The sequence below is a fragment of the Oenanthe melanoleuca genome, chromosome 3 (assembly GCF_029582105.1).
Source record: "Oenanthe melanoleuca isolate GR-GAL-2019-014 chromosome 3, OMel1.0, whole genome shotgun sequence".
In the NCBI taxonomy this organism is placed as follows: Eukaryota; Metazoa; Chordata; class Aves; order Passeriformes; family Muscicapidae; genus Oenanthe; species Oenanthe melanoleuca.
This window is the reverse complement of record NC_079336.1, coordinates 95,632,207-95,654,947: the sequence shown is the minus strand read 5'-3', so window position 1 is coordinate 95,654,947 and position 22,741 is coordinate 95,632,207. Positions and strand designations below refer to the sequence as shown.

The 22,741-nt window shown below is 41.1% G+C and overlaps 1 protein-coding gene across 13 annotated transcripts in view; it reads left to right on the top strand.

The window, feature by feature from the left end:
* The window catches only part of NRXN1 (neurexin 1), a 668,503-nt gene that overhangs the window by 605,542 nt on the left and 40,220 nt on the right, over window positions 1-22,741 (top strand). For 2 of the 13 annotated variants that reach the window (XM_056487067.1, XM_056487066.1), the window contains exon 1: window positions 10,810-11,120. The exons of the other annotated variants lie outside the window; for them this stretch is intronic. In XM_056487067.1, coding sequence (XP_056343042.1) covers window positions 11,088-11,120 — 33 coding nt within the window. In that variant the 5' untranslated portion in view covers window positions 10,810-11,087. Of the gene's footprint in view, window positions 1-10,809; window positions 11,121-22,741 lie in introns of those variants that run through there. 13 annotated transcript variants of the gene reach the window in all.

The following is a 22,741-nucleotide window of genomic DNA, read 5'->3' as shown; positions in this document are numbered from 1 at the left end:
ATAACAGCAAGATGAGTAAGCTGTGGTGGTGTGGCCATGGAAAAGGCAGTTGTACTGCTGGCCCCTCTCAAGGGAGGGAGAAATGCCAAAGATCCTGTCCTACAAGATTAAAAAAAGTCGATTTCTGCACCAGCCAGCCACCCCAGCTTTATGTGGCACTTGCAGGCACACCAGTACTCTGCATCCACTGGAAATGTGCATCTTTATCCTACTGTATTTAAAAAACAGACAATATTAAGATAGTTACTGTAGAGTGTAAGAATTGCTGAGAGTTTACATCCTGCTTGTCTGATATGATTTTGTTCACATTTCCATCCTGTACAAGAACACAGCTTGTTTTACCACAGCAAAACCTGGAGTGCTGCATCCACCTCTGGGGTCCTGAGCACAGAAAAGACAAGGACCAGTTGGAGTGAGTCCAGAGGAGGGATATTAAATTGATGAGAGGGATGAAGCAACTCTCCTAGAAGGAAAAGCTGAAAGAACTGGGATAGTTTGGCCTGGAAAGGAGAAGGATTCAGGGTGACCAAATTGCTGCTTTCCAGTTCCTGAAGGGAGCCTACAAGAAAGATGAAGAGGGCAATTCACAAGGGCATGTAGTGGCAGGAAAAGAGAAGATAGCTTCAGACTGAAAGAGGGTAGGTTTAGATTAGACATTAGGAAAAAATTCTTTACTGTGAGAGTGTGAGGCACTGGAACAGGTTTCCCAGACAAGCTGTGGATGCTCCATTCCTGTAAGCACTCAATGCCAGGTTGGATGGGGCTCTGAGCAACCAGGTCTAGTGAAAGGTGTTCCTGCCCACAGCAGAGGGTTTGAACAAGATTGTCTTTAAGGTCCCTTCCAACCTAAACCATTCTATGATTCTATGACAACAATGACTAGAAATTAAAATAAATTAACAAGGGAGGGGAGAGGACTATTTATGCCAAAGTATTGAAGTGCCCTGAAAGGAAACAGGCCCACAGACAAAATTAAGTTGGGATTAATCAGAGGGTACGGAGACAGTTGTGTTGCAATAGGAACAGCACAAAGCTTGGTGTCAAACAGTGAAAAGTGAACTGGTGTGGTCAGTTGGTAAAAAAGTCCTGTGCTGGCTGTGCTAAGGATGTACTTGAGCAAGAGGACTTCTCCAGCTCTGCCTTCCTAGGAAGAAGAGACTAGGGCAGGGATCTCTTGCAACTGCTCCTGCTCAGGAAAAATGATCCTACTGAGAGGCAGACCCAAACAAGAATGACCTGGTATGGCATATGGCAAAAACACCTAAAGATTTTGCAAATAAATAAATGTTAGGCCAGTAACCTGTACTCAGAGACTTCTTTCCTAGTGGAATTTTGACTTTGAAGGGCTGTTAAGCCTTTTCTTTGGACCTGTAAGATCCCAGGCTCCTCAGAGCTGACATTGTGTTTATACTTTGCACTAATAAAACATTTAGAAAGAACTTCATAAATTAAATTAATTGGATCATCAGTCATGGACTCCACGGTAAAATAAGTTGAACGTAAAAATTTTATCAATTAGAAATGTATGGAGTTTTGACTTTTTGTTATATATACACAAGCATTTGCATCTGTATCCTGTTTTAGGTTTGTTTTTTTTTTTTTTTTTGCTAAGCCTACTTCCATTCTTCCTTATTTATTTGATGATTTATGCATTTATTACAGAGATATTTGTTAAATATTGAGAAGTTTCTGACTTAAACTTGACTGTGATTTGAGCTGTAAATATTTCTTATGCACCTAAAAACTTAACATTAGGCTGACTTTATTTATCTTTATTGTTTTAATGTTGTAGCAAGCCCAAGGAAGGATAGACTTAGTTCATTAACAATGAATGAGGAAGTAGCACAGCTATGCTGTCAAGGAAATGAAAGTGCATATAAAATACTTTCAGTATTTAATTAAGGGTTTTACTCTGCATTGTCCTCCTTTTTATTCTGCAGTCTTCTTTAAAGCACAGAAAACATTTTTGATCGACAAAGAATAATTATTACTCCTAAAATGCCAAATAAAATGCACTGATATTGTTTGAAAAAAAATAGAGGGGGTTGTCTGAATGGGTAACTCTCTGTTTCTGTAATCTGTGAATATATGAATATTGTGAACCAGGATATTTCTGGTTCTTTATTGTTAAAGTTAAGGTGACAAATCTACTTTTACAGTGGTATAAATAAGGGAACTTTTACAGCAGCTGTGGAGCACCTGGCTTTGCTGCCCAAGGATGCTGCTGGTCTAGCAGAGCTGTGCTGGGACTTCTCCACTTCCAAGCTTCCATGGAGAAAACTAAACCTGTTAGGGAGTCCTGAGAGAGGATAACACACTCCTTCCCTTCCTTTCTTTGAACAAAAAATCCCTTCCCATGGCCAAGGAGCTCTCCCTGGCTCAGGCAGAGGTGCCCCCTCCAGCAGCCAGAGCTGACTGACCTCCAGGGCTTAGCTGGGCAAAGCAGCTGTGAATTCTACTGCAAAGAAAAGAAGGAAAACAAGATTTGCATTATGCTTGTTTTGATTCCTCTACTTAAAACTAATCTCTGGTAGCTTTTCTATTTTCTTGAAAGCTGCTTTGTACTGAGTAGCTAGCCCTTGGTATTTGTTGGATTCTTTGTTTTCACTGCATATTCCCTGCTGGCCTGCTCAGAAGCTCGTTAAATTATGAGGATTATTCAGAGCTGAACTGGATAATAAAATGGTCTATTGATTAGTAGACTTCTAATTAGTTGTCTCTTAGCATGAAAGAGAAATAAGATTTGATAGCAAACAAAGCAGAAAACAAATAGGGTGTTTCCAACATGTAGGATGTACGTGCTTGTGTGTGGCCTTGTACATGAGTAGTGTAATTTCCAGTTTATCATCCATCACAAGGTTATTTCACTGCTTACAGAACTGTGACCTGCACAAGCAAACTCTCTGACAGATAATCAGACCAAAAATACAACTTGATTTTTTTTTCTTCTAGCATGTGCTGGAAGAATGACATCATGATAAGCAGTATGCTTTTGTCTTGTCATAGCAAAATAAAAGTTATAGCTAATTTATGTTTTAACTAGGACTGTAGTGATAGAAATGAATATAAATTGTGTGTCAGAGCTGTAATTTGAATGGTGAACACCAGTAATTAGAGTGAAAACTTTCTAATTGCATCACATGCCTCCATAGGTTCAATGTATAAAAATTACCTGTGGTCTTTTTAAAAAATTCTGTGGATTGGTGTATTCTACCTTCAAAAGATTTTCTTTAACAGTGCATGTTTTTAAGGTGTGTGTGCAGATCTACAAGCCTTGTGTAGGAGTAGAGCAGTGCTGACATCCTCTGCCCCTTCCTTCAGTCACACTGACTGGCGAGGTGAGACTGACACTGCTTGCAAAAGGGCTTCTCCCTGAGCTTCCCAGAGAGGTAGGAAAGCAAAGGACAAACCATAAGACATTTTGAAAAATAAGGGTTGAAATTCTGTCAGAAATGCAGTTGATTTCTGTAGGAACAGGATTGTTCACTAGCCCTTTAAACCTTTTACATGATCTACAAAACCCTCGTGAATTTCTATGGGCTCTGCATGCTTGCCTTGTTTGGGCACGGGGGAAGAGTTTGTATTTTTTTTTTCCTAATTTCTTTCTTTAAATGCAATTCACTTCAGACAAAAATCAACTAATTACCCACACCTCCCCCAACTCAGTGTAGTTCCTGCCCATTGTAAAATGGCTGAGCCAAAATAGTAATTTATTAAAGTCATGAAAATCATTTAATTCTCATGAAGTGTAAATTCCAGTTTTGTTGAGGATCATTTTGCTTTGTTTTGTTAGACCTGTTTAGGTAATATAGGCTCAGTTTCATGTTTTTATGCCCTTTTAGAGAACATGAGTTTCACATTCAGAAATCAAGTAGTTCCCATTGTTTTTAGTTCTGTCTGTGGGTTGAGTTGACTGTGGTGTAGTTTGCACGGTTCTTCTAGTTTTCCTCCTTGGTAAAAACCCATTCCTTTTACACCTGTCTGCTGGGAGAGAGGCAGGTGAGCAGCCCTCTGCTCTTTAAAGGCAAGTTGTCTTGTCAACCCATCAGTCCCCTCATTTCCCATCACCTGGAGGTTGATGTCATAGCAAGATAATCTCTCCAAAATGTGAATTTCTTCATTAGTTTCACCATCTTCCTCTAGGGCTGTAATTAGAGCCCTCCTGATACCCAGCACACAACTGCACCCATTAATTAGCTCTTCATTTGAAGATTTCTTTCTTGGTGTTCCCATCCTTGTCAGCTTACAGCAGGTTCAGCTGCCTCCAGGTGTTCTTTGAATCTGTTATCCTGTCAGGCATCCTTCCCACAAAAACCCCAGCCACAGGATCAAGGGAGAGCCACCCTCCTTTCACACAAGGAGGAACAGCCAACATCACACCCTGTGTGCTTTTGGGAGTGTTTGCATAGTTATTCCACAGCTGCTTTAGTTTTCTGTGGAGCACTCAAAAGAGACAGGGCCCAGGGTCTGCTGTTTACCTGATGGAACAGTCAAAACATCTCAAGAATAAAGCAGACACTCAGGCTCTGTGGGCTTCACCACATTAGGGGATAATGGAAGCATTTACTAACAGCCAAAGAAATTGTTTATTAGGATATGAAACCTTTAATTTAGAAGGAAGTCTTCACATTCTCTTTTTTCTTTCCCCTTACACTCCCTCTCTGCAAAATGTAGCAAGGCCAAAATTTAATGCATTCTCTCATCTATTTTTGAGCTATGTGGGTGTCTCTCAAAAGGTATGATTTTGAAGTAGAACAAACAATATATTTGTAGCAATCTTCTTTGAACCAACGAGGTTTTAGAAACCCAAAGATCCAGATCAATCAAACCCAGTATATTACATTCTCCACTCTGTTGGGTTTAGATTTAAACTCTTTTATAGAGGTTGAAATTGCAAGAAGGATTCCCCAGCTGCTAAAAATGGCTCTGATAGAGCAGGACAAAATTACACCTGGAGAAAATACACTGGGAACTGAGATTTCATCTTTCTTTCTTTCTGCTCCCCTAACTACAGCTACAGAAAGTTTGTCTTATAGTATGGATTTCATCATCCTGTAAACATTTTGGTGTAGGAGTTGCCCCTCTTACCCATTCAGGAGGCTGACACAAGAGGATAAAACCTTTCCTGACCCTGCCAAAGGTGATGAGAGAATCTAAAAATTTGTGAAATACACAATCATATTGAAACATCAAATGTTGACAGAAGTATGAAATTGTATAAATAGCTTTATTGTTTACAGCATATCCTCGACTGCAGTTGCTCCCAGTTTATTTATTTGTGCACACACAGATGTGCCTTATGTACCCAGGAGGAAAGAGCACAAAGACTTTCATTGTAAATTCTTTTCCTTGTTCTTATTTGGGGGAAGAAAACGTGATCTCTGACATGCTCTCTCACAACAAAGAGCAAAAGGCAGATGTGGGTCTCTCTCTCCAGACAGCACTTCCTCCCCCGCTCTGTTTTCAGATTTACAACTTCATCTGCTTCTCCTGCAAAGCACACATTGTTGAGTTCATTCTCCTCTCTTCTTTGAATCCTGTTGCTGTTTGCAGGAGGAGAAAAACCTTTAGGCATTTTTAGGTATTTTTAAAGTTTTCTCTTAGCTGTGCCAAGCTTGACCCTGTCCCTCATCTGAATGCTGGGGTCTCATTGACCTCTGGAGATATTTCAGGTTCCCTAATAAACCCCTCTGCCTGAACTGACACTCACTGAAATGGAAATAACACCTGTAACACCACTAAAATAACAAATCAAAGAGATTTGTTGACAAAGAGATTGTCAACAATCCATTGCTGCTCTATGGTTCCTTTGCCCCCCTACAAAAAAGTAGAGGGCATCCCATGTGAATCACCTGTAGGGATTTAGGGTTAATTTATTTAGGACTTTGTGACCTGTGCAGAGGGGCACTTGCTGCAGAAATCAAGGCAGATGATGTATTTGCAAGTCTTTTAGGCAGTGAACACTCCTGTAAATTAAGGCTGCCTCAATGATTTCTGGACTGAAACAGGGGGGAAAACCCCTTTTCCCAGCCAGTACAGCATAGCAAGGGTGAATACATTCTGCATGTAACACCTAGCATCCTTTGTGTAGCTACAGGGGAAAAATGGAAACTTGTGAATAATTAGACATTGTAAATCTGGATTATTTTTAATTAGAAAATCATGGGCAACATACCTGAAAATTTCAGAATGCTACTCTGGGTTTGTCTTATCTGTGATTATTTTTTTCTCACAGAAGAGTATCATGCATTGTTTCTTTGTGTCTGCTTTTGTGGCAGTCTAGGAGAAAAAAAATTCTTCCTCTTTGCTCTACAGGCATTCAGCTATAAACATGCTTCGACAAATGTTTAATTTTGCCATTTCAAAAATAGAGGTTTGCAGTTGTTCACTCTTAATCATCCTTGGAAAAGATTTTGATACAAAGAGATGACTTCTTTCCCCTTCCTATATCTGTATCTGTGTATCTTCCCATGCAATTTGCCCCCTCTATCCTAGAAAAAGCAATGAGTACTTATGACTAAACCAGATAGGGAGAGCAATCAAGTAGTGCTAATATTTGCATGGGTAAGAAACATAATTTATAAAGACAATTGAGACAAAGTAAAGGTGCTCTATATAATTAGGATAATAGCTGCATGTCATCATTTTCCCTGTGTATTATTATGACACTGTTGATTCACCAGATGGAGAAGGATTTGGAAAGGCCAGAAAAAAAACGTTAGGGAATCACAGTAGGAGATAAGAGGAAGCAGAGAATGAAAATATATGTGTGTCCAGAAAAAAGAGTACATTTCATCTGTTTCTTGACAGTATAGAATTGGGGACTAAAGTCTGATGGCAGCTGTTAGTTCCAAACAGGTAGGATTGATCTAAATTATGGCTTATTGAGAGAGTAATATTTTTTTCCATTAAGCTTCCATTTGCTTAAAGAAGGAGGAGGATCCTGCCCTTTTAAGCAGTGGAGGGCAGTTCTCTTGAAGCTTGTTTTCCTGTGATCCATGGGAATGGAGGCATCTGCAAGCCAGCCTGGTGTGTGCAGCCTGGCTGACAGCATGAACACTTAGTTCACTAAGTGTTACAGAGATGACACAGAGTGTTGGCACTGACACTCATTTGAGCTTGGTAGTTTAGCAGAGTGGATATTGCAGGAGTCTCCTGGGGCAAAGGGAAGATGTCATATTGATGAAATCCCAAATAATGTCCCAGTTCTCCCATGGAAACTGTTAAGGCTTCCTCCTCAATAGTAGCTCTGTCTCGATAGGAATGACAGTGCACAAATAATTCCAAAATTAAAACTCACTGTGACAGCAAATCCACATACACCTCAAAGTTGTTGAATATGTGTCCCAAGGACAATATTGAGGGGTTTGCAGGTGACAGGGCATCAGTGAAGGCCCACCTTGGCCATAAGAGTGATGTGACAAAATCTCAAGTTGAAGTGACAATTTAATCCCTATGGGTGCACAGACATTTATATTTAAAACTCACATAACTTTCACATTCATTAAACACATTTGAAGTGGTGGATAGTATATAAAATATCTCATTCTCATCTCAAGCAGCTTAATTTGTGCTTGCCCTTAGGCTGAAGTGTAAGAACTGATGGCTTCCACCTGTGCCTGAATTGCAGATGCAAATTTTTTTGATAAAATGGTATCTAAAAAAGACAATATAAAATAATTGTGGGCTTTTTTACTCTTGAGTAGATCTTTTTCCTAGACAAATTACAATCATTTTATAAAACTGCCTGTTCAGTGTACTAGCAAGGATTTTAATGATGATATGTCTGTACAGTTCCTGTCTAGTTAATGAAATATGTAGCATATTTAGATCTAAATCAAATCACAAGTTTGGCTTCTCCTGTTCTCAGTTCTGTATGGTGGGTTTAACATAATTTTTTTGTCTATGTTTTTCAAGCATAATGCTGTTTCTGCATTTTAGTAACTATAGAGATTTGTCTTTGTGATATTTACTGCAGTGTCCCTTGATGTGAAATATATGCTATCCAACTCATTTCCTATCCCTCACTGCATTGACAAGCAAGTTTACAAGTGATATTTTATATATATTTGGCAAAATACATATATTCAGCAAAACTCTCATGTATAGCTTGAGAGTGTGTAGTCAAGCAAATTCAGGTTCATTGCTTTTTTTGCATTTAGTTTTATTTTTTGTATATTTGGACTTGATTCAACAAAGCACTCAAGAGTTTACTTAAATGCAAAAAAAGCACTTAAGTGTAAAGTCAGATCATTCCTAACTGCTTTACCACACTAAGCTCATAAGTGCCTTCACATCCTTTGGGTCAAATTTATCCTAGCACGCTGTCTATTGTATTTCCACATCACACCATAGCCAATCACACACACTACACAGACAGCTGCATCTCCATGAGAGGCAAAAAAAGCCCCTGAACTTGGTTAGATGAAGGGTTGTTCTCCAACAGAAGGAATTCTCTTGCAAGCTGGTTTTTGCTGGACAGCCAGAATCTATAGGATATGGCTTTCTGACCTAGCACAGCTCAGGCAAGCTGTGCTCTGCAGCATTTCCCTCCAGCACTTCAAGGCAAGGCTTCTCAAACAGCATTTCATCCTCACAGACATCTGCCCAGCATTTGAGAGGAGCTGGGATCTGCCATCCATCTTTATACCATTCCTTTTATTGCTGCCTTAGTTAGACCCCTGAATAACAGCACACAGGACATATGACAGTCCATTACTGTTAATGGTGGTGTTGTAGAATCATGCTTCTGAAAAATACTTCCTCAAGCAAAATATTATAGATAATTTACTGCTGTCTTTCAGGAAGGCACATGCTGGGGTTAATCAAAGTTTGACTTAGAGAATGTGAAAGGACCACATTGTTTGATCTGCTTGAAATAGTATTTATTGTTCTCATTTAGATAATTTTCTTAATTAAAATATGAGTTTTTTTCTTATTTGTTTTGCCCCCCAAATGAACTCCTTTTGTTGAGAACACAGCCCAGACAGGAGTTGTTGTCAGGCAACCCAGGGAAATGGATGCTGTTGCTAGAAGGGCAGTGAGAGCACAACTGCTGACCATGGGCATTGCCCTTCCTGTCCTCTGTCCCAGTTCCTGACCAGAGATGTGCAAACAAGGCTTGAAGATTTGACCATTGCCACAAAACACTGGGCAAGGAAACATGTAATTATGTCCTGATGGTGTGCTATGTCATCTTCCAGAAGGGGAAAGGTGTAGAGTCAAGATTGGGGATTTCCAGGGTGCTCCTCAGAGGGTTAGGAATTGCTCTGAAAGAAAAAGCTGAGAGATTTCCAACTGTGAGAGCTATCAAAATACGAAGTTCAGCTCCAGAGCACCTTTTAATTTTGCTGGCCCACGCTTGGAAAACAGTGTGTGGAACAAGAGAGCACAGTGCTTTCTGCTCCATCCACCAGCTCACTGCCTTAAAGTTTGCAAGCTTTAGGGCCAGGAGTCAGGTTGCACCATAAGGCAAGTGCAAGAGCCTCAGGGCAGTGGCTTTCCTCTAATTAGCACCACGTGGCACAGACAGACATTTAACAAATAGGAATGCCACTTCCAACAAGCAGCGCAGTGTTTCTTTCAGCATTAACTGTATTCCTTGTAACTGAGCTGCAGCCAAATGAATGTTCGTGGAGCAGCCCTGCTGCTGTCCATGGGCTGTTATTTTTCAGTTCACCGGGAAAGGAACACGGTAGACATCTATTAGGTTTATAATTTAATAACTGAATATTAAAAATCTAGGCACTACTATGCACATTTACTGAGCCACACAACCTCCAGTCGAACCTGGCTCTGATTAGAGCAGGGAGATGTTTTTCATGCAGAGTAGATCTTATCAATCGATTTCAATTTATTTTTAGTGAGGAGTGGTATCAAGACACTGCCCATCAGCTTTTCTTTACTGCCACGTGCTTTGGCCAATAGCTGTAAACATGCAGACGTGTCATTTATCAAATGGTGCTGCAAGTTCAAAATGCCTTTTGAAAAAGGCAACACACTGCCACGGAAATGGGTGGGTGAGGCTATGTCAGGGCAAGTTTTTATCCTCCCCAAGCTCCTATCAGGGGAAATGCAAAATTGGTATCATCTGATTTTTTAATATCTCGCTTGTCTTTTTTCCTCAGCGTAGACATTCTTTATTCAAAGTAGATTTGAGGGCGCTCGCTATCTTACAACTGTTGGGATTAATGAAAGCTGTTAAGGAAGGGGGGGAAAAAAAAAAAAAAAGAAAAAGGAAAAATTCTCCCTGGGCTAAATAAAATGGTGTTGCTGTAAAAGGGATCTGTTGGTAGACGCTGTGGCTGGATTTTGGTGGGTTGGTGACTAGCTTGACAAACCTGTTCCCAGCAGTTGCTTGGTCCAGGTCGCTCCAGCACCTGTGCAGCGCTGGGCGATGCTGTGTGCGGCCAAGGAGGGAGCAGATGTGCCTGGCGGGTTTCCCGGCGGCATCCCGGCCGTGCCGTGCCGTGCCAGGTGGGAAGCGACGCGGTGGGGCGGTGGGGGCGGCTCCAGCACCATCCCGTTCCGCAGCGTCTGTGGAATCGCGCCGGCTCATGTCCGGGGTCCTTTCCTTCCTTTAAAGCGGTGACGCGGCGGCGGGGTCGGTGTCGCAGCGCTGCCCGCGGGTGTGGCAGAGCCGCGCCGCTCCTCCCTCCGCTGCATCCCTCCATCCCTCCATCCCTCCATCCATCCATCCCTCCTCCCTCCTCCCCCCGGCGCGGTTCCGCAGCGCCGTGCGCCGTGCCCGGTGTCCCCGCGGCGGCGGCGGGCGCGGCCGGGCCGGGGGCGGGCGGAGCGCCGGGCACTGATAGGCCGGGCGGATGCGCAGGCAATCCATCATCCCCGGCTCCCGCGGAGGCAGGCAGCCTGTCACCAGTATTGATTTCAGAGGATGGACGAAATTTCCTAGGATTTCCATTAAGAATTAAGCGGAGAGGAGGAGGAGGAGGAGGAGGAGGAGGGGAGGGGGGAGAGAGAAAGCAAGGGAAGGAAGGAAGGGGAAAAAAAAAAAAAAAAAAGAAACAACCAAAAAAAAAAAAAAAAAAAAAAACCAAACTGTAAGCACGCAGGGTAGCCAGGCAGACATGGATATGAGATGGCACTGTGAAAACTCGCAGGTAGCTTCTTCTCTCACAGCCGATGCAGCGCACAGGCGAAGCACTGCCGCATGCAGGGTTTAAGATACCTTTAGGCTGACAGCAAGGAGGAGAAAGGAAAAAAAAGCCAGAACCAAACAAAAAAAAACCAACCTAGCCAAAAAGGGCATTTGCACCGATTTACTGAAAATTACTTTTTTTTTTTTCTTTTTAACTAAGAAAAAAATTAGAATACATCTCCTTGGAGATTTAATGTCATTAAGATCAAATTTCTGCACGATATCTGTTTTAAATCTAGAAAAGCTTCTAAATTTTTTTTTTTTCTTTTCTGCTCCAAGAAAAAAACGCTTTGGTACTCAGAGCATGGATGCTGCTGTTTTTAAATTTTTCTCGTCTGCTTTTTCTTAAACAATAGAGACTTTTTTTTTTTTTTTTTTTTTTTAGCATGTTTGCTACAAATGAGTCTAAAAGGAAATGAAAATTGAGAAGAATCAAATAAAAGCATGAATAAAACCTGCTTCAAATAGTTGCCAGGCTGCTTTCTTTTTAACAATCTAGCAATTATTTTGGCTTAAATTATGCTTAAACCCTGACCATGCATGCTTTTCATCTTGTCTTAGAATATGTGTGTACGTGTGTGTGTACGTACGTCTGTACTTGTTTTGATTTGATTTTTTTTCAGTGAGCATTTGCACAACGGGAATTCCTGTGAGTTATATGCATGCTTTGATAAGAAAAATTGCATATCAATGAATGACTGTATCTGATGGACTAAAATGTGATGATATATAATGCAAAGTAGCTTCATTTTTAAATGAGTTGCTTCTAACCTTTTGGGGGAGGGTAAGTCGCTGCATGCTTATGACAATGAAAGTGTTTGTGTATTTTCTCAAAGGTTGATTGTTTATTTGCCTGTTTCTAACACGAAGAGCGAGGTGTTTCCATTTATTTATTTATTTGTTTGTTTTTCAAATAACAAACCTGCAAGGCATCTGATTGAAAGGAGCACGGGTTACAAAGCTTTCCCTGTTACCTGAAAACGAGCAGGACGGTGTGTGTTTGTGTGAGAGTGCCCAGCTCCTCTGGGGAGGTTGGTGATCTTTGCAGCTCCTTATTCTCCCCAAGAAGAGTTAAAATGCCGTGGCAGTCTGGCGCCTGCGTGCACCATGGGAATTCTGCTGGCAAAGCCAGAGCTGGCATCAGGTGGGACAGGTGTATCGTGATAGTGGAAAAAGGCAAAGGTGGGGCTGAGGGTTGCCAAAAGGGCTTTTAAAGCAAGGATTCTGCAGCTTTCATCTGTGCAGAAATGTCTCATTTTCGCCCAGTAGCTGGAACGGCAAGGGGAAAAGCTTTTTTTTGGTGCATTTGTTTTCTATCAAATGAGTCAGAGCATAGTAAAGCGGTGGAGATGGTTCAATTCTGTCCTGGTTTACACGTTATAACCATTGTGTTGAGAGAGAAGTTATGGGTTTGGAGGCTTTTTTAATGATTGTGAAAAGGCTGAACTGGATCCGAGCTATCTGACTTCATTTATTGCTGCAGTTGTGGGGCTGAACATCAAACCTTTTCTCTTTGGCATACTGGGTGTATTGTGTAATGCTGTTTGCATTTGCTAGCTGGGCTTCCTCAGAGTTCTGCCATTAAGCCTTTTGGGGTTTTTTATTGTATTCATTTAAATCACTTAATGTGCCATTCTGTACAGCAGCTCTTCTCCTGCTGCTCTGGGCTGATCAATACCTGAATTTGCTCTTCCCATAGCAGCTTACCCCTGAACAAAAAAAAAAAAAAAAAAAAAAAGGGTGGTTGTAACCATGCCAAATGGCTCTGGCCTATTGGTATCTTAGGCCACTCTTCAAGTTCAGGCTGAAAACTTTGTGAATTGAGTTTACCATTCCCAGCTCTCTTCTTAATAATCCTCCACATCACCTAAGCATCATATATAATTTGACACAGCTGACAGCATCCACTTAGGAGAAGCTTAGGGCTGAGCCAGAATGAAAATTGAATTGCATCTCAACTCCCTAATATTAATGATCCTCCCAGGTCAGCAGAGGAGTAATTGCTAGGGTATCCTGAGGAATTGTCCATTAAACCTGCCTAGATGGTAGCTCACCTGTGGAGAGATGCAGCTAGATAGTGTGTACAAAATTAATTCCATTTGCTTAATATAAGGTCTGCTGGACTCATAAATATCTCAAAAGGCAACATGTGGTCTCAAGTTTAACATCAAGTAATTTTTCTGGTATTTTAAGATTGGCTATAACTAAGGCTTAGCCAAATTGCCTTACATATGTCAGAAAAAGAAAATTCACAGGTTGGTGGTTATACCTTGAAGGGCAAGCCTGTATTTCTGTAAAGGTGTAATTTAATCTAAAACTTTGTGGCATGAAGCAAGAGAAGAAAAGTTCATGTTGTCCATGTTCTTTAGTCCTTGAGGTAGCTGTGCATTTAGAATAACCCATTAATCAGTCAAAGTTGGTATACACAACCTGATTAGGTGGGCAGCTGGACCTTTAAATCCCAAATCAATATTCAACAGGATTTCAGAGGAGACAAACAGCCTAGGGACAATGTTGAGAAACTCAACTGTGCTTTATGTCTTGGTGTAATGCTGATTTAGCAAGAAATCCCAGTCACAGTGCGAGAGGATTTATTTTTTGACCTTGTGCATTTGAGATGACACAGAAAGTTAAGAGCTGTCAGCATGGCTTTACTGCAAGGGGGAAATGCAGAGGGGGCTCAGCCATCCTCAGTTGCCATTACAGAAGGTACCCATGTGGAGCAGCAGAGAAGAGAGGTGCACTGAACAAACCAGAATACAGATACTTCAGATTGAAAATCACATTCTTCTGAACTTGCTGCTGTGCCAGGTTGATGATTTAACTGAATTACCATAGCCTGGTGACACAAATGAGGGAACAATCTAGCCTGCTGCAGTCCTAGTGGGATATATAATCTAGCAAGTCTTGGACCACTACCTGTTTATCTGTCTTCTCTCATCACAGCAGCTGAAAATCATGATGGGTTTTTCTTTCAACAGTCATGTAGCAGCTCCATGTAGTAAAAGGATTTCTCACTCTGCTGACACCCTTCTGCCATGGGTCACCCATTGCCACTGCTTAGAGGAGTTGTTTCCTCAGAGCTCCTTGTCTTCACACTGTTAGAGATGGTGTCACAGCTTGGCTGGGTTGTGGGTGCATACACATGAGAAAGCCTTTCAAGATAAAGAATTGAAGAAAACACCAAATCCAGTCTTAGCCAGGGAGGAGCCTGACAGACAGAACTCGTTGGTGAAGAGTAAATGATTTTCATACTTCTTGGTTTACATGTTCAGTAGCTTGGAATACTTTATAATTGCTTTTAGTTGTGTGTTTTGCTACAAAGTTTAGTCATTCTATTTGTTTCATGCTACTAAATCTTATGAATTAGCTGTTTTTCAGTGACTAATTCATCAGGTTTTCTGACAAAAAAAGTTAATTTTACACTCAGTTATTTAGCACATTCAGCCTGTAGTAACTTAAAATTTCTGGATTTATTGGTCTCTCTGTTTTTTAGATTTCTGATATGGCTTTTCAATCCATAGAGTGTTTTGCTCTGACAGCAGATCCAGGAAAAGTCTGATAAAACCATGAGAAATTCCTCATGTGTGGTAGCTTGTACGATTACAGTCTTTTGCTATGATTTTCCACACTGCATTTCTCTTTTTGTCTATATCTGAACTGTACTTCATTTTTTGCCAGTGGGATGCATAATTAGATTTAGCTGTGTAATCACATGCAGTTAATAAGGGCTAATCTCTTTTTTCAGATCGTATCTTTCAATCCCTTTTGGTTGAAACTTCAGGTAATGCCTCTAAGTACCAGATTGAGATGAGACAGAGGCCAAGAGCAAAACTTAGAGTCAACAGCTACTTGAAACAATGTGGGGTACATCAGGAGGCAGCCAATAAAACCCTTGAAGTTCCTCTGAAAAAGTAGTTGTTGGGACTGTTTCTGTGCATTTGACTGCATTACTAGAGAATGATAATTCTAGAGAATGCCCTTCTCTACTAAAGAAGGAAAAAAAATGTGTGCAACCTCTTTCTTAAAAAAAAAAAGTGGAAGGATAAGGATTAGAAAGTGTGCTCTGCACATGCAGGAAACCTGAGCATTGTTGTCACTCCAGTTAGTCCTGTGCTGCAGTTTGGCTGGGTTTCCAAAAAAGGTGGATTAAGGTGAAGTTCTACCATCCTTGAGGTCAATGGAAATGCTGTCAGTGACTTCCCTGTCACTGACATTCTACCCTCAAAGAGCACAGAGTGTAAAATCTAAGTATGTAAGGACATACGAATTGATTTCTAAACCCACCAACTTGGAGGATTGCTGCTTAAAGTAAATCAGAACTTAAATGGGAAATGAGCAAGATGGTATTTTCACCAGAATGACTCATTTTACATTCCATCCCACGAACTAAATGATTCCTTGCCAGCGAAGACCTGGGAAGTTTTCAGGTGGTGAGACATTTCACATGCTGAGAGTCTGTAATGTCCAGGACCTTCTGGTTTGAGCCTGGCATAAATCCAGAAATGAATATAGTAAGTTGTGGACTTTAGCACAGAGTAAATTGCATTTCTTGGCTCCAATAATTTTAGTGCCTTGTTTGCTGGTTTCTCTAAATTGGCTGTTGTATGGCTGCAAACCAATACTAAATTACATGAAGTAAAGACTTAAATTGTTTTCTTAAGTTTCCACAAGTTTTGTATTTTTCTTTTCTTGTAGTTCTTTTGATTTCTTTTATTCTCTTTCATGTCTATTTCAAAATTCCCATGCTAGATCACTCTCATTGTGAAGACTACACCACTATATCTGCTGTTACTGTATTTTTTCTGTACTGGAGGCTGAGGAGAATACCTTGCTTTTCTGTGGTGGTGTTAGTGCTGTTCCACCTTAGTAATTCAGGAGTTTTGTTGGAATTTCTTGGTTTTTTTAATGGGGTTATTTGAACTATTAAGCAAATACATTAGGTGAGCAGAGTTGTTGAGCAAGTATCATGAGAAAAAAGGTGATTAAAGTGTCTGAGGCTGTGTGTTAGCACTATGACTGCTACCAAATTTTTTCAGCTCCCTCAAACCAGAACGAACACCTAAAGCACAACTGCACTGAAGAAATAGACAATTGCTTTTGGTTTTCACCTGTTTTATCATGCATGACCAAAAGGTCTTTAAGAAAGTAGTTGCACAGAGACCACACATACACATGTTATTTGCATAGGATATATTGTAAAGTAGAAGCAAAAAGTGAAGTTCATATGCATTTGGGAGCAAAGCATGTTTTTTGAGTTCCTAAATGATGTTAGAATTTCTTAATAAAAGGGATATGACAATGAAAGAAAAGTCACAATTTTGCTTTACAGATAACACAGGTATATTCAATATTGGTATTGAGTGACAGTAATGCACCAAAGTTGGGGAGGCTGAGGAACGAATACATGGACAAAGTACAAACCTCTCCCGTGTTTTAGAGCAGGGAGGTGGCAGCAAGGTAGGGGTGGGACGTCACCCAGCCAAAGTCAGAGCAGGGCAGTAAAAATATCCCTTCCGGTGAGCTGCACTGCCAAACGCAAATCTGCGCTGTGAGGTTGATGCCAACGCCAGCCGCCGTATCCTGGGGAAGCTCACTTCCCCTGGCCCCTGCCAGCCTCACGGAGGTTTGCAAAGCCAAGCTGAGTAGTGCAGCTTGTGGTTTCCTAGAGGATGTCCATCTGCCCTGGACAGCCTGAGCTGACAAGTGCGCTGGCGGGGCTGCCGCGTCCCGCGTGAGCCGCACTGCCGGCTCTCTGCTCTCGTCCTGGGAATAAAGGGCACAATGCTGGCGTGCTACACCCTTGCTTGTTTCCATGCTTAAGCCTGAGAAACAGAGTTTGGATCTTTTAAACGAGTTTAAGCTCAGTCTGGACCAGTGGGAGTCCCTTTTCAGGGCATGTTGAATGATGGCTGTCTTGTTTAGTTTTGGTTAGGAAGAGACTTTACAAGAGAGCATTTATGTTACTGGATGTTTCTGCTAACTCTAGCAGGGGTCAGGGTACATGAAACAGCTAAGAGAAAGCATAATTTGGTTTTTTTTCTGCCAATGTCTTAAGTGTTAAGTTGCCAGATGCACCATTTTTGCCTAAAGGCATGAACAAAGACCCCAGTTCTTCCATAAGCTACATTGATAATTGTCAACTTTACCAGCACTGAATCTTTCCTTTGCATCTTTACCTGTTCTATTGCTACATATTTCCCTTTTCTAGTGGGGATACCTAGGGAATAAAGTAAGTAAAGTGGTAGCAGAGACACCTGAAAAGGCTGCAAAGGCGACCTTTGCAAAATACTCCTTCAGGGTTACTGGGGAGGATGTGTGACATTCAAGTCTCACTGTTTTTGTGCACTAGACAGTTACAAAGGAAATAAGAGCAACTTTTAAGCTCATAAGAATGCATCTGTCACTTTGTTCAATCTTTGCTTTCTGGCAGCTGAAAATAGGTGACTGAGATGGTAACCTAGTACTGAAAAAGACAGAGACAATTTGCTTGTGTCCAGACTGTCTGTGCTATCTGTTCCCCATTGCTATTTAGGTGACTTTTCTGAACCAGGAGTGAGCAGAAGCTTTTATAGCAGTGGGAGCATTTTTCCAGTGTGCAGCCACTGCAGGATGAGGAGCTCTGGCAGCTGATCTGTGACCCCTGCTCCTGCCTTGCATTGTGCTGAGACTGACTAGACTTCTCTAGTAGACTTGGTTTTACTCTTTCTATAGTCAGGTATCCAGATGGCTTGAAGGATTTAAGTCAGCTTTTCAGCTTCAGGTATTGTTGTACGTAGAAATAGGAAAACTAAAAGTAACCTGAGTAAATAATCTAATATTTTTCCCCTTGAATGAACTATAAGCAGCTTCAGTAGTTTCTCAGACTATCAGTGCATGGCATCTTCCTGGACTACTGCAGAGCTATAAAGAGCAAAATGGAAAGATGTTGCCTTAGTCGTGTTGATAAGTCAGAGTAAGAGCAGATGAAGCTGTGAAAAATGTTAGTTAAACTATGTTCTCACAATGGTGTTATTCAGACCCTAAGCAGAATCTGCATCTCTCTTAGCTGAGGGCTTGGCACTGTGGGTTTTCTTCTTTCCAATCCTACTTCCTTGACCAACCAGTCTGAAAGTGTGGGATTATCTTTATTTCTACCTTGACTGTAGAAAATCTTGATCCTTCATGTACTTCTGAGAACTTCATGTTCCTTATTAATTTATGGATATGCCAGATAATTTCTTAATTTTAACTGAATTTGATGATCAAAGAAAGAATTGAAAAAAATTAATCCCATTATTCTGCTATTTCGGAGAAAATTTGTGTCATTGTTAAACTAACACCCATTCAGTTCATGGTGAGCTTTGCAAATTCCCTTTTATTTCATGTGGTCTTACATTATTTTCAGATATTAAAAGCAATTTTCTTTCCCATGGATATTTTCTTCTGGGCTTTTCCTCCAGTATCAGCATCCCAGAGCAGGACATCTACCTAATAGATGGCACTGGGAATGACAAATAAATTGTGTTTTGAGTTGAAAATATCCTGAGTGCTAAAGCTGTCTGTCTAATGATTAAGTGTTAGAAAAAGCGTGGTTATGTTTGTATTTTCCAGGTGCCATTTGAATTATCCTCAATTCAATGTTTTGCATGAAGTGTATGGACCAAAATTAGCCAACAAGTCATTGAGTTGCTTCCTTTGGGTCAGCTGGACTTCTTCCTCCAGTGACTGTCTGTTAATTTTGAGATTATATTTCTTCCTCATGGGAATTGTTTTGCATGGATATATGCTTAATTGTATGAAGGCTAATAACTGGGAGGGGGAATGATAGTTTTGGAGGAAAGGCAAGAATAACCTGTGAGCCCTGCAAAATAATTGGGAGTGGGAGTGAAAGAAACTACCACATGTTCTACATATGCTGGGTATTATCTCTCCCCCTAGAGGTCCTGTAACTTAGACATGGGTGCCAAATGTGGTGCTCAAATGGTGAGCTCAGCAGTCAAAAGAAGCTTGGGGTTTTCCTTTCTTCTTTGTAAATTCATGCTGACCTATCAAAAATGTTAGTAGCCGCATAAATGGCTGGATCTGATTTCCATCTAAGGTGTTCTGGCTCTGGTGTACTGGAAAGGATGCTCTGTTCAGCAGATGCTCTTGGTTTCCAAATAACAAAGAGGAGTTACACAGGGGTGGCACCTTCAAGGTGAAGGAGCCCTGATGCCCAGCCTTGTGCTGGCCTGATTTCGGGCTGTCAGCGTGGGTGTGTGCCCAATCCACGATTTCTCCATCTGAGGAAACCAGCCAGGTCTGGATGCTGAATGGAGCAAAACACTGGCTCCATTCCAAGGATCTCTGATTCTACTAGATTGGCTATATGAAGCTGGTGGCTGACTGAGTACCAGATACATTTTAAGTCTTTATCAGTGAAGTTTTGTTTATCTCACACTGCAGAGGTCAAATTGGAGGAAACAGTGGTAGTCTCCTTACCATCAATTTCATGCCAATTAAAATCTCAAAATAAGTCTTGTAACTGTCTCTCCTGCCCTTGGTACACAGTCTCTTCTTCATTTTATTTTTTAACCTCATTTACAGTGGAAGACTGAGTGTGATACTCTAATTTCAGAACCAGCACTCTCCCCCACCCCCTGAAATTTCTGGGGGCAATACTTGCTTCGTATAGCTGTTCCTTCCAGCTAAGAATTCAGCTGAACATCATTACATCTGCCCTTGCTCCATACCTGACCCTCTGGCATTGCACATTGTGCCAGGAGCTCACAGGCAGTAGTTCTACTTAGAGACATATCAGTATAAAGAGGAAGGGCTCTCAGTGCTTTAAGCATATTTTTTAAAACAAAGCAGCCAATATTCTACAGACATCTGCCTGCCATCAGGATCCCAGAAGCCTGCTGGCTTTGATTCCTGTCTTTGCACACCATGCCCGTGCAGAAGACACCCTTTCCAAGGTGAGCCTTTCCAAGGTGACCCTTTCCACAAGCTTTTGTGCTCAAAAAACTGAAGAAGAGTTATCCAGAACAATAAAGTGAAGAGTCTGAAAGGATTAGTTCCTCAGCAGGTGCTTTGAATCTTGCATGCAGCTGTTGGCTACACCTGTGGAAGTGACAGAGAGTTATAAATTAGCCTTCTGGGGAGCTAATTGGCAGCTTCTCCTTCAAAACAAGACCCTTTTGTGCTGTGAGTATGTGTGTGCGTGTTTCCATGCTCAGGTGGAGTTGTAAAAATATTCAATACATGATCTTCTATTTTCCTTCAGTGACTCAGCTGTGGAGGATAGCTTATGCATTTGAGAGTGATCACAGGTAGCTTTCATCCCTGATTTAGAGAGAAAAGTTTGTATTGGAGTAAATTGATTTCAGACAGAGAGTCTTCTTTGGACAGATGTGCTATTCCAAATTTCTCAAGTGATACCATCCTCAAGAGTACCTGAGCATAGTAAACACTGATTAGTGGATTGGAGGTGATGGAGGAGAGGATTCATTAAATTGAGGAAAATAATGTTTATTATATGAGTTGGTGAGTGGGAAACTAGTATTGAAAAAGATCCTGTAGCCCCAAACCAACAAAAAAAAAACCTAAGAAGACTAGGGCATCTTAACTTTACAGAAAGAGAAATCTCTTCACACACTTTACAGTTTATTCTTGTGGTATTCTGAGACATGGGAAGGATATCAAAATACCATTGCCAAAGAGTGAGGATAACACATGGGTGCAGAGCAAGAGGATTTGGGCTGCAACAGGGAAGTTTTATTTTCTTCATGTTTTACATCTATGAAAAATTCAATTCCAGTAAGGCCTGATGCAGGCAGGCATTGACTCCGTGGATTATAGCACACATTCCTTGATATTTACTGTCCATCTTTGTATCACAATGAGGTGTGCCAAAATGAAGTATTAAACAGAGAAGCAGTTTGTGGCAATCTGCAAAGTCTCACAGTAGCATGTTTATCCCCAGGAAGGGCTGTAGTGATGCTGAAGAAGGCTGTTAAAATCTGTTTGTGTTCTCCCAAAGCCATAACAAGAGAGAATATAAGCAGGTGTGAATTGGGCTGGTCTGGGGAGGAATGAAAGCAGCCTGGAGAGCTGGTAAGTAGCTGAATCTGCAGTTGGCTGATGCCAAAATTCATCAGAGAACACAAAGCAAGGCAGGGTGGGATTGTTTCAGCTGATGCTCTTGATACATCTGGCATTTGTCTGTCAGGTGCTGTTGTGCTGCTGGAAGCAATCAGGTGGCAACAATGTCTGATGGAATATTTCACAAAGTTTCCTGCCTGTGAACAAATGGATAGCAGAGGAGGAGAGTCATCACAGCTGAGCATGCAAAAGTGTGAGGGACATCAAGCTCAAAACAAAGCGACTGACATCCAAATTTGCCAATAGCAAGAGATCCGTTGAACCAGAGAAAGTGAAAAAATGGCTTTCATTCAAAGTGGTTTATTTTATCTATAGACTTTTTTCAGCCAACCTTTGGAAAGGTGCAAAGAAACCCTTTTCTGTGTGTGGCTCTTGCAATGCATCAGTTAACATAAGGCTTTTGGGGAACAGTTTGGGGATTTAAAAATGAAGTTAGGTTGTGGCAAAGTTTAATAAAATAGATATCCCTTCCACTTTGCTCACCCAATATAGCCATTGAGAGAGATGTTTATACCAAGTGTGAAAATCATGTGGTAGAACCTGAAACGTGCAACTAAACTGTTGGAGAGCTTAATTTCATAAATGTTATGTGTCCAAAGTAACATTGCAAAGAAAAAGATGCCTGGTAGACTGGGACATGTATAGCTTAGCAAGGTCTTCAAACTTTTTTAATATGAGACTTTGTGGAAAGAGAAAAAAATGGGCTGAAAACCTTATCACTGTGGGGATTAGGTTTTCTGGATCTGAAGGAGGGCAGCAGGTTGGAATGGTTGCAAAGTCTCTCTGATATTTTGTAATTTAAGAGCACTTTTCAAATGTTGCCTGCAAAGGAAAGGAGGAAACTGAAAGACAGTGAGGTTGGGGCCAGTTTTTCTGCTGGCCTTCACCTGATAAACAGATTTGTGATTGGAACAGTGCCTGGAAACTGCACACCTGTGAAAGTGCTTGGGGGAGGTCACATTTTGAGATATGCATGGATAAAATGGTCAGGCACAATGTCACAAAAAAAGCAGCTGCCAGAAAGAGGAGTGGTCTTTGCACATGGTTTGGCATCTGTGTCTACACTAAACCAGCAGCAGGATTCAAGTTTAAGTGGGAGGGAGATGCTGGTGCAGGCTGGAGGGCTATGTACTATCAATGTGGTGCCATACAGCAAAATCTTGTGCTTAGGAGAAAAAAAATCCTCATTCCACCTCAGGAAACTTAGAGGTGAGCATTTGCTTGCCTAAATTAGTGGTTGCATTTTTTATTGTCTGTTTGCTTTTGGGGAGAGAGAGTCTTATTGGTTTTAAATACTGGACATAAAACAAATTTAGCCTTGTTATTTCTAAACCAGAAAGAAATTACTTTATTGAATCTCCCCATATGTCAGAAGAGTCTCTACCCATCATTGACATGGGAGAAATCTCAGTTTTTCCAGCAAAATTTCACTTCAGTTAAGAGACATCTCTGACTGAA